We start from the raw sequence: 12,349 nt of genomic DNA, 5'->3' as shown, positions 1-12,349 counted from the left end.
ACACTGAAAAAATGTTATGTCATGTCTGTTCTGTCTAGATGGGAGTACTGTAATGCCATTCTGTCAGGTAGCACAAATAGAGCTATTCCTGCACTTCAGTTAATTCAAAATGCTGCTGCAAGAATGTATTGGCACAGTACAGTATTGTATTGTCTTCTCTTCACTGGCTCCCCAAGCGCTACAGGATACATTTCAAAGTTGTCTTATTAGCATTTAAAGCACTAAACTGATTGACAATTGACTAATGACAAGCAGAATCATAATAAATAGAAGCTGAAGCAGCAACAGCAATAAAAACAAAAGTCAGAGTTTCTGGTGGATATCTATTTTTCAGTGACTTTTATTATTCATTTTTTTTGTGTTTTGTTTAGTTTTTTTAAGAGGCGAAAGGAGAGAAGGCACAAGACGGAACATGATGTGACATCACAAGGTACATCCTACATCTACATTGACCAAAGCACACGAATACAGATGCCCACGTAGCCAAAGGGGTTGGCTGTCCTGCCGTTTCTTCCCTCACGACACCTGTGCTTCCTGCTGTCCTCAAACTAGCGTAGCAGGAGGCAGGGTTACGGTGTGACGTCACAGAGGGAGGTGTGGTCGTAGGGGTTGGGTTCTCAGTAGGCGTGGTTGGCAACGAAGAGTGATTCTCCAGCTGCAGCTCCCTTGTCTCCACTGGGGCTGTACTTCCCTACGGAAGCCTTGCTGTTAGTCTACAAGAGAGAGAGGGAGAGAGAGAGGTTATCAAAGCTTGGTTGATATGAACATGTGTATACATGCGTGCGTCTGCCACTGATAGAAGTGGGAAACGTCAGTCGGTCGGTCAGTCAGTCAGTGTCAGTGGGTCAGTCAGTCAGCTCATCAGTGCCTCCATACCAGCGCTCTCTTGATGTACTCCTCCTGAGCGGCCTTGGCATTCTCCTTCTTGCCCGCCCAGGCCTTCAGTGCAGAGGCCTGCAGGGCACGGCCAAATGAGAAGGTCAGGGCCCAGGGCTTGTGCAGGGGGCACTGGTTAATGGCGTTCAGGTTGATGGAGGCCTCCTCCTCACTCTGCCCACCAGACAGGAAAGTTACACCTGAGAGAGAGATAGAGGTTCAAACTATGTGCCTACATTGACCGGCCAAGTCCAACAGAAAGATACAAACTAAACAAAGACTGCGAGAGAAAACATGCCATCGAAGACTGGAGACACACAGAGAGAGAGCAAGGGAGAGAGAGGGGTGCCAAAAGGAGAAAGGCGGAATGGACAGAGAAAGGCAGAGATGGGGAGAAAGACAAAAGAGAAAAGTAGACAACAGCCAAATCAGAAATATATGCCGAACAACAATCAAAAGCAATCTTCAACTTCTACCCAGTCCCCCACCCCGGACCCTGACCTGGCACAGCGGGGGGCACGGTTCGGCGCAGGGCAGTGACAGTTGCCATGGCAATCTCTTGGGGGGAGTATTTCTGGGGGCAGGAGTGTCCAGCGGTCACCATGTTGGGCTTGAGCAGGGTGCCCTCCAGGTAGACATGGTGATCAGACAGGGCCTTGTAGACGGCGGCCAGAACCTGCACACAGAAATCATGCGAGCCCGTCAGAGGTTGACGCAGACACACAACCCTCCTCCTGGAGGATAAGGACCTAATGTCCCTAGCTTGACAATCCAAAGATGGCTGTAAGAAACCCTTACCTTCTCTGTGACGTACTGGCACCGTTTCAGGTCGTGCTCTCCGTCGGGCAGGATCTCGGGCTCCACGATGGGAACGATGCCGTGCTGCAACACAAGGACAACATGGATTGAACAGACTGACAGACGGGCACAGCAACTGCCATCTCGGTCAAAGTCTGTCACTGCAAAAAGATGGGCACAGACACACAAAATGAACAGCGCCTCATACCATCTGACAGATGCTGGCGTAGCGGGCGAGCACGTTGGCGTTCTCGATGATGGCGAGGTGGGAGGGGGTGGTGGGGGTGATCTTCAGCACGCAGCGCCACTTGGCGAAGTCGGCGCCGTCCTTCTTATACTGGGCACAGCGCTCATACAGACCATCCAGCCCTGAGAGAGAAAGAGGCAGGGTCAGTACGGCACAGACACGGTGAGGGACTGGGAACAGCGATCTCACCATCACAGAGGGGGGAATACAGAGAGAAAGAACAGGAGAGCATTGAGAGGAGGGAGAGAGAAGACTGAGAAATAGGGGAAGATAGAAATACATTTGGGTTCATAACAAATGACTGATGATACAGAAAGGACAGAGAAAAGGGACAAAGACAGGGAGAGAGAAAAAGAGAAAGAGAGGAGGGGGAGAGAGAGAGAGAGAGAGAGGGGGAGAAACCGGGGAAGATAGAAGTACATTTGGGTTTGTACCAAATGACTGACAATACAGAAAGGACAGAGAAAAGGGACAAAGAGAGGAAGAGAGAGAGATTCCTCACCTTGTGTGGTGGTCTCTCCATTAGTCCCGGCCAGAGGAACAACACCCTTGTCAACCTGCACAAGAACAAAGGTTAATTAACAATCTGTTCCTGCGTATTAAAGCCCCTTTCTCTCCGAATACAATGTTAAAGGATTGTGATGTTTAATATTTAATGGAAAATATTGGTCAATACAGCCTGCATTTAAGGTGAAATTCTCTCTTGCCCCATCAATCATGTAATCAAGCGTAGAACCCTGCCCGACCGAACCTGGCACCTTGCTTTCTGTCTCTCGAACGCGATATCCATCCACATCAATCCATCTCTGTCTAATCCCACGACCGTCTCCCCTCCGCTATACATCCCGTCCCGGCGCGCCCTCTCACCTTGATGCCGACCACCATGTCCTTGTCCTTGATGACCTTGGAGAAGACCTTGCCCGAGTCATCCTTCTGGTAGAGCGTCTCGTGGAAGAAGATCACGCCCCCGATGCAGGGCTTGACGCGGTCATCGGCGGAGAACAGGATCTGCCGGTAGAAGCGGCGGTTCTCGTCGGTGTTCTCCGCGTTGATGCTCTGCAGCCTCTTCGCCATGCTGCCTGAGAGCGGGAGGGAGGGAGAGAGCGAGCGAGGGGTGAGGCAATGCAGGATAGAGACCTAGGCGAGGCGATTTCGTCCACGTTTGTCCTCCAAAACGAAATCTACTCATCCGGTACATCGAACCACATTTCGGAAATAACAGTGGTAGAATCTTGATCACCAGAAAAGTGATCTAAATTGCTTACACTTGAAATTAAAGGATTTGTAAACTGGCACACTCACCAAAATGATTGGTTTATATGCACTCGTGTGTTAGAAGGAGTGTGAGGGTAAAATATAAGATTTTACGGTTTGATTGCATCATTTTAGTCAATACTTTCTAAATTACTTTAATCCCAATCACGGCCACCGTAAATATCCCAAAGGAGGGCTTGTCTGTGATTCTGGATGTGGCGTTTCAACACTGACCGGGTGACCGAGAGGTAGGACTCCATGTTCACTGGGACACTTTAAGACGGGACGGGGTTTTAAAGTAGCCTTTAAATGGAAAGACATTAACACTTTAACCAGGCATTATTTACATGGTTGCCAAATTGAGTCCTGCTGCATCACAATAACTACACTTGTAGAGATGAGTAACTGTAATTTAAACTTTAAATAGTGCAGCATGATCATAATGTGTTCAAGGGACTGTATTTGTATTCCTCTTTTCTGATTATTATTCACAATGAATCCAAGAGGAAATGGCAGACTCACATCCAGTAAACACATTACTTTGGAAATAGTATGCACATTATTTCAGTATGCAGTTTAAAAGTACTTTTTTTGTTTTAAGTGATAGCACAAGGGGGGACACTTTTTAGACAATAATAACCTCATATACACTGGTATATTAATACAGCCAACTGCTTTAAATGAACAATTCATTGACTGTAGAGGAATGTTTTATTGTGTAATATAGACACGCCTTTCCAACACAAAGGTAGAAAGAGAGGAAGTTAACAGATTGTTTTTAGCTGAAATGGTTAACAAAATCTGTAAAAATTGCAACTATAGACTATATAAAATGATTTCCCTGGTAAATTCCTACCTGTTGGCAAATTTCTGCCACCCCATGATAAACCATTACTGTGCAGAATCCTGAATTATCGATAGCTGACTTGGATTTATGCTAATGGTGTTTACATGTCACGCACCCAGTTTGGCATTACAAACTAAACAAACGTCTGGGCTAATTTGCTGCCACCAAGCTGAATTTTCTCACGAAATTGCTGCTTGATGCACATGTTACCATTAGTATCATTGCTATTGTTGTTTCTGAGTGTGAGATTAAAGAGGAAAATATAATGCATAAAAAAAACACCCTCAAACACCGCCCTGTCTTGACATGCAGTAAAGTGTTTAGATTCATATTTAATAACAGGAATAATCTGTGAGAGGTCTGATTCTCTGCTTGTACAAATTAACAAGTCCGTACCTCGGTGATGAGAGCGGAGTTTGTGGCAGCTTCCCTTTACATAACGGTCATACATCGCTAGCTAGGCTTCCTATTCATAAAAACACTGTTGCAAAATACTGCAAGAGGATCACTAGAATCTTGCAATTTCCTTCATCAAATCTTGGGCCTTTTCCTGTCAATTATCAAGACATAATCCTTAATGTAACCACCTTATATTTTTGAAAAATAATGGTATTCAGATTACTCACCTGACCCAAGTAACCATAGAGCACTAGTTATTCAAATTTTAAAATCTGAATACCTAACGGCAATACCTGTATTCTGTTACTACCCAGCACTGTGTGTGTGTGTGTTTAAAGATCATGTAAACCGAAGTACGCTTTCTTCTTGAAATCATCTTAATATATATATTTAAAGACCAGTTAATACAATTGGAGGACATAAGTGTAGTTTTAGGTGTAATTGTAATTCAAACGCTGTAACTGTCAATGCATTTTCAATTACCAAAGTAATTTTACCAAATTATAATGGACCCCAGATCTGAATTCAGAAGCTGGGCTCAATTTTCTCTCCCTCTCAGAGTGGTTTCTTTTCAAATTCATTAAGTAACTGACAGGATTAATTAGCTTAACGAATGTGGGCCTGACCTGTGGACTCATCAGCAGCGAGGATGCCCTTTCCAGGAGCGACGATACGCTGGGCGATATCAGACAGCTCCTTCTTCTGCTCCGGAGTGAGGAATGGGTACTGGTGAGGCATGGTGTCTGAAAGAGAGAGAGAGAGAGAGAGAGAGAGAGGGGTTAAATACAGATCCACTGACTTGCGGCACACTAGAGTGAACTGTACGGTACACCGCACTAAGAGGGGAAAAGGGCAGGAGTGTTGAATGTCACTTATAATACCTCTGCTGCTTCTCCTACCACAAAACTACCCTTATCAACAGCCATGGTGATAATAATATAAATCAGAAAGACAGTGAGTCATAGAAAGTGCACCAAACCTCTGATGTGCCAAGTCATGCAAACAGAGACAGGGATGGGCAGAAAAGGAGATAACGAAACCTCCAGAAAAGGGGTTATATACAGATTCATATATAAAAGACAGGCATATATGGAATCAATAATTATTTTTATTTTTTCTTTACAAAAATTGGAATTGCCAAACATCAAACACGCAATATTGTGTAGATGACATAGATGATGCTTTGAGATCCCGGCCTATTATTCTAGTTGTGCAAGTAATACAAAAAAAAAAATAGCTTAATTGAATCTGAAGATTCAATCTTAATTGACTGATGGAGTCCAACCAAATCGTTGTGATGCTGCAGCAATTGATTTGACTTCATTAATAAAGTGTAATGGTTTATAAATAGAGTCAGTCCGCTGGTAAGCAGCTGAAGTGCTCAGTCAACCATATCGCATCGATGAGCTGCGTCAAAAGCATCAGCCAAATTCATCACCATCATCATCACATTTCACAAATACGGATGCCAATATTGTATTCACGCGAAGGTATACATTCTTACAATACAGCCGCATAACCTTTTTAAAAGGCTTCAATGCAATGCACAATGATACAACAGCTCACAATCCCCAATTAAACCCATTTGCGGACATATTTCGAAACCCCAGGAAGTTTTCACGAAGGCAGATCTGCAGTGTAGGCTGGCACAACTCCCATTTCCCCTCAAGCCCTTCATGATCTGCATCCTGCTCCAGCGACATTAAAAGTGCTCTCCGCCGCGGATCCCTGTGCTTCCTTGAATCGGTGTTTAATACACTGCATTTCACTGCAGCGTGGCGCACCGCATGAAGATGCCATATTAGGAAATGGATACATTCAAATTGGGTCCGCACACATACAACTAAACAACCACAACAATAACAGTAGTAACTACATTTGTATTCTTATTCTTATTAATAAACCCAGATTGATATGCAGATACATCCTCATCTCTCGGACACCGGCGCGTCCTTGCAGAAGCGGAACTGACCTTGAGGTACGAACTGACGGGGGCGGCGTATCTGAGACGAGGCAGACTGAAAAACAGTCTACTGCACGAAAAACAAACCCAAGTCTTTTTTCTTTTAAATACTCACTTTTCAGCGTCTTACCACACGAAGCAGGTTAACCGTAGCAGCTCGCAGCAGAGCCCTGTGTGCAACCCGAGCGCAGGAGATGGAGTGAGGCGGAGGCGGCGGGAAGGGAGTTAACTGCGCCTGCGTGACGCGGCCGGGCATTGCGACAGCCGACGCAACCCGGAAGTGTGGAGGGGCGTGGTTTGGGCGCCGGGGGCGGGGCTAGCAGCGTGTCGCAGAGGCCGGCTCGGGCGAGAGCGGAGAGGAAATGGACGAGGCGGCATCGGGACTGTGTAGAGCGGACGATTCAAGGACAGTCTGCGATTTTGAAATGTAGCCTTACTTCACGCCGTCGATTAAGGACAGCGTTTATGTAAATGAGGGGGCGTGGTCCGCGTGAGTGGCAGGCCAAGGCGCGGGTGCGGCGGAACGTCCCCGGCCGGGGTTGCCATGGAGACGGCGCAGTTCGGATTCGAGGGACGTGCCGACTCGCACAGAGCAGGATATGTGACGCATACCGGCTGTGTCGACTGCCTACACACAGCGCTTATGTGCGATTGGATCACCAGCAGCTTTCTTTCCACTCTGACTCCGTGACGGGGTGAACGTATCTTTGCCCTGTTGCAAAAGCATGAAAGTAGTGGTGCATGCCTTCAGTGTCAAGCGCCAATCTCAGCCCATTTATCCATGAACTTACATATATATTTTTGCGGGTTTCTGCCCATCTACACTATTAAGACAGCATTCCACTATTACTACTAAGAATAATGATAATATCTTCATCATCCATAACTGTGACTTTGATACTTTAGGCCTGTGCTTACTATTGCTATGAATACAGACACTATTTGCTTAGAAGGGGACAGCAGGTATAAGCACAGTAATACAAATACAATGAATCGAAGTTGTTTTTGTTATTGTCATTAATCATTTTTTTGAAGCTTCCAACAAATGTGTAAATACGTTTACCTGGAATCAAACCAAGGTCAGCTGCTTGCAAGGCCGCCATGCCAACCACTATACCACCGACACAAATACATTGGAAAAAATAGTGTGGATTATGTAAACTATATTTTCAAAATATTTGTATATATTTTTATTTTCCTATCACCCAAGCTCTTATTCTCTCTGTTTCCCCTTCCCTATCTTTAGTTATTGTCTATTACACTGGTTTTAATTCCCCTCTCACTATCCTCTCCTTTAATTTTCACCCTCTCCACCTCTTCCTCACTCATTCTCTCTTGAATCTCCCTTTTGTTTTACCCATCTCCCCTTCAGTCTCCATTACTGTCATCCCTCTCTTTGTCTCTTACGGTATCAGGATTGCTATTAATACATGTGCTATCTACACGGATAGCGAGAGAGTGTGCTAGTGAAGAACTCACTGAAAGTCTCGCCTACACTAAATACTGAGCTAGGACTTTCCGTGGTTTTTAAGTAGTACCCCCTACCCTGCTGGTTTTTGTTCCAACCGAGCTCTCAATTAAAAACCCTTAATTGAAGTAATAATATCCTAAATCAGAGCCTTTTAATGATTTTAAACAGTAGGGTTTTGAAGTTAAGTTTAGAATTGTATAAAGGACTTATTAAAGAACCAACTCTTTTATTGAACAATTTAAAAAGTCGAATCTGAGCAGATTGTTACTTCAAATAAGGTTCAATTAAGTAATTGAGAGCTCAGTTGGAACCAGCTCCTCCAGGACCAGGATGGGAATCCCTGATATAAATGAACCCAATTGGCTCAGACACTGATTTACCGACTGCCAAACATACTGTCTGACACATTGACTCTTTAATAATCATGGTGTCTAAGTTCAGGCATAAGAATTTCCTTGATTTTGAGGTGTTCTATGTACATTGTGCATAAACTGGGCTCAGGGAATATTTGCTCAAGCAATGGGAATGTAGGGACTGTTGTCACCTCAAATTTGTTCCCTGTAAAATTCTCCGACCATCACTCTTTATCTTTCACTCGCTTAATTTGGGAAAATGTAATCTCGTTTAACCCTGTGGCTCTCTCTCCCTGAACCCTTTTCAACCCCCTTTATAGCCTGCACCATATTTCTCTCTTTGCCCTTCTCTCTGAAGGTCAGACTAAATATAACCTCCCTGCCCAGCTGTTCTGGACACTCACTCACACAATCTCACCATCCGTCTCACGTTTTCATCCTCTCTCTCTCTCTCTCCGGCCGAGTGCAGCACTAATGTTCATTTGTGTCTGTCAGTCATTTATGTATTTATCCCCTCTATTTCTCTCAGGTCAGTGCATATACACTGCTGTTGTTCATTCCTTCAGTCAGGGTGTCTGTATTAAACCTATTTCTCTTTGTCTTTCACTCAGTGAAGCGCGAATGCACTGTAACGTCTATTCAGCCAATACAGTCAGTTAATCCCTCTCTCTCTCTTTCTGGTTCTTGTACTAACATGACAGAGAGGGGGAGGGGGGAGACAGTATACACCTCATATTAAAAGATTTCAGTATTGAATCTCTCTTACAAAACTAAACAAGTAGGTATTAGGGAGATCTGACACACTACATCTGCTTTCCTGTTGGGATGTTCAATGCTGGGAAAGAATGGGCAGGGATTCACAAGCAAATATTACTTTATATTACAGCCAAGGTCAACAGCAAATTATTTTACAAACCTTCTACATGAATGCCAAGTAGTTCCAACACTTCAATCCCATGCCAGTTACTTAGTGCCTTAGCAGTATTGGGCACTGCATCCCTGTTCTTCCTTACCCCTGCCTCCCTACTTTACTCTCTAAATGTATCTGAAAACTAAAACTAAAAAATAGTCAATTATTTTTCAAATTTCCTTAAAGAGAGCCGTTATTGTTTGAAATAACTTGTACTGTATGGGATAGCTATATTGGAGCTGATTTTCTCATTTATTTTGCTCCGATTGTGTTTTTCTTCTGTTTTCAAGTCCATGATAATATGTAGCACGTTTAGTAGTACACATGATTATATGATACAAAAATAATAAAAGCAATACAAAATAAATTGCTTATATGAAATTTGGTATTTTGTATAAAATATATTTTTACAGATTTGATCAAATTTGATCAGATTTGATTTGAGGCAAATTCCATATACAGTTCCTCCAGCAAATCCAGGTACGAATGTAATATATATTATATTCTTATGATATATTTACATGCATTTTTCATTTCAAAAATACATTTACAGACTAGATATCTGTATCTGAATGTACCTCGATATATATATGGGCTGTTCTGCCATCACGCGATTATGGCGATTATCATAAAATACAGTATTGGATGTATCAGTTAATTCCATTTGGAAATCTTTTCACGTGACCAATTCAGAATTGTATTAAATTCTCCCAGGTGCACATCTATGCAAATATATGCCTAATGCAGTTGGGGGGAGGGGCTTGTTTAATTTATTTTCCCTGCTACTCAACTGGTCAACCCTTTAATCAGTAGAACCAATCACAATTGCCCCACACCTGTAAACACTGTGAACCTGCACGTTAAATACAGAGGCACTGCAAACATAAATCCCGTTTACAACAATACAGTTTGGTATGATTGATCATGTCCAGCAAAAACTGTTAATCCTCCATGCCAATATAACGTATGTGTTCAGTAAAATTAAGACAACAATATACATATATATAGTGTACTTCAAGAAAATGAAAATGAAAACATTTTAAAATAGGTGTGCTTTTTGATATTATGCATGCTGCATTTTGCAAAGCATGCATGTTTACAGATGTTTAGTGCTGAATTCCTTATATTTAGTCAGTAAATTAAAAAAGTTGTCCTGTCAATAGGTGCCTCGTACAGAAAGTGACCATGAAAGGTTGTGTGCTAAGAAATAAATAATAATGAAAGAGAGAAGGAAAATAACACATTCTTTAATAAAAGCCTGCAAGCAGTTTTTAAAGAGGCAGCTGTACAAGATTTATAAGCTGCAGGGGTAGAAACTCAAAAGTCCATTACAAAGGTCGGTGAGTTGATTTAACAGTTTAAGGTTTAAATAAAAATGACAAATTCACCTGTAAGACCAACAAAACAAATATCGTACACGTGCACAGACTGCATGCTTGATATGCCGACTGCTTGACTGACAAACATACAGAAATTGATTGACTGATTTAATGACAGATTTTCTATAGGCTGGGACAAATAACTATATAGTTACAAGCAATCACAAGCTATTGGAAATAATATTTATTTATTTAAAAACAGCAACAATAATAATACACCGTGACCCTGTACTAGATGAAGTGTTTATTCAGCTAGATAGAAAATTATAATAATCCACCGTAAATATCAGCATCTCTTACCTCTATTTAGGCTGAAGAGCGGGCGAGGAGGGAAGCAAATTCAAGAGCAGAAAGGCACCGACTCGGGACAGTCCTGACTTGGGGCTGAGAGGAAGAAGGAAGACCGCAGCTTAGTTGCCCCCGTACGCTTATATTTAAGGCGCAGGTGTGACCCTTAACATTTCAGCTGGGCGGCTAAACATAGTGCCACGCTGTAACCGGAGAGATCCACTGACATTACCGTTCGAGACGCTGGCATCCAGAGCGGCTGCTGCTGTCCAGGGTTGAACAGAACAGCCCGGGACAGTGGAGGCAAGGAAAAGGGCAAAGATTCCACCAAAAACCCTCTGTGGAAGGGCGGGTAGATATCTGGGAGAGTGCAAATACAGATACAGAGTGATAATATGGATTTAAATATATATAGAGAGAGGCAGCAATAAAACAACAGGCAACAAAAACAAGATATCATTATAAAGAAATGAAAAATACTCTTCTATGTTTAGGCCATAGTGGAGTGTGTTGACTTCTGGCCTTTTCCTCCCTATCTGTGTCAGTAACCCAATCCCCCCCCTTCTGTGTCCTGCCACCCTGACCTTTTGCTGTGGACAGGACTGGCCACTCTGTGCAGTCAAGGTCAAAGGTGGCTGAAAGGCACATCACCACAGATACGCTACTGTAGGTTCTCACTCTCCCTTCTTCCCTCTGTTTATTTTAATCCCCATACTCGCTACATGTTTCAGTCTCCCTCTAAATGATGCAACTATACTCCCCTTCCTCCAGAGCCGCTCCTTCTCATCCCTGACCCCTAAGTGGTGGAACGACCTGCCCACCGAAGTCAAAACAGCAGAGTCCTTGACCTCACACTAGGGACGATATGACTTAAAAATAATATCTCGGTATTTTTAGAAGTTTGGACGATACACAATATATATCTCGATATTTCTTGTTTTTATCCAATCAAGCCACAAAATAAGACCAAAGACATTCAAACTACAAGTATTTCGTTAATCCTCCAATAAGCAAAACTAACAAATACTACATGCAGGCTGTCATGGTAAATATATGCAGAATGCAACATGTTACAGGGCAAGTGTTGTGTGATTACTATTACGTGTGTTATGTTGTTATGGGATATACACACACATACACTCAGCTAAAGGATTATTAGGAACACCATACTAATACTGTGTTTGACCCCCTTTCGCCTTCAGAACTGCCTTAATTCTACGTGGCATTGATTCAACAAGGTGCTGAAAGCATTCTTTAGAAATGTTGGCCCATATTGATAGGATAGCATCTTGCAGTTGATGGAGATTCGTGGGATGCACATCCAGGGCACGAAGCTCCCGTTCCACCACATCCCAAAGATGCTCTATTGGGTTGAGATCTGGTGACTGTGGGGGCCAGTTTAGTACAGTGAACTCATTGTCATGTTCAAGAAACCAATTTGAAATGATTCCACCTTTGTGACATGGTGCATTATCCTGCTGGAAGTAGCCATCAGAGGATGGGTACATGGTGGTCATAAAGGGATGGACATGGTCAGAAACAATGCTCAGGTAGGCCGTGGCAT

At 43.1% G+C, this 12,349-nt stretch overlaps 1 protein-coding gene across 2 annotated transcripts; it reads right to left on the bottom strand.

Moving 5' to 3' along the window:
- Positions 1–309: 309 nt before the first annotated feature.
- On the bottom strand, positions 310–10,919 carry LOC136767887 (fructose-bisphosphate aldolase A). 2 transcript variants are annotated; one of them, XM_066721948.1, is made up of 9 exons: positions 10,798–10,919; positions 5,048–5,164; positions 2,789–3,000; positions 2,424–2,478; positions 1,883–2,043; positions 1,675–1,758; positions 1,378–1,552; positions 877–1,076; positions 310–713 (listed from the first exon to the last, which is right to left on the bottom strand). In XM_066721948.1, exons 2-9 carry the CDS (start codon positions 5,157–5,159, stop codon positions 618–620), a joined length of 1,095 nt encoding a protein of 364 aa, XP_066578045.1. In that variant the 5' UTR covers positions 5,160–5,164; positions 10,798–10,919; the 3' UTR covers positions 310–617. The 2 variants fall into 2 exon arrangements, with proteins under 2 accessions (XP_066578045.1, XP_066578046.1); XM_066721949.1 differs by lacking the exon at positions 10,798–10,919 and adding an exon at positions 6,500–6,649.
- Positions 10,920–12,349: the final 1,430 nt, after the last annotated feature.

This window comes from Amia ocellicauda, chromosome 14, assembly GCF_036373705.1.
Source record: "Amia ocellicauda isolate fAmiCal2 chromosome 14, fAmiCal2.hap1, whole genome shotgun sequence".
Classification (NCBI taxonomy): Eukaryota; Metazoa; Chordata; class Actinopteri; order Amiiformes; family Amiidae; genus Amia; species Amia ocellicauda.
Note: the sequence above shows the minus strand (reverse complement) of the source record. Positions and strands in the feature narration are given on the sequence as shown.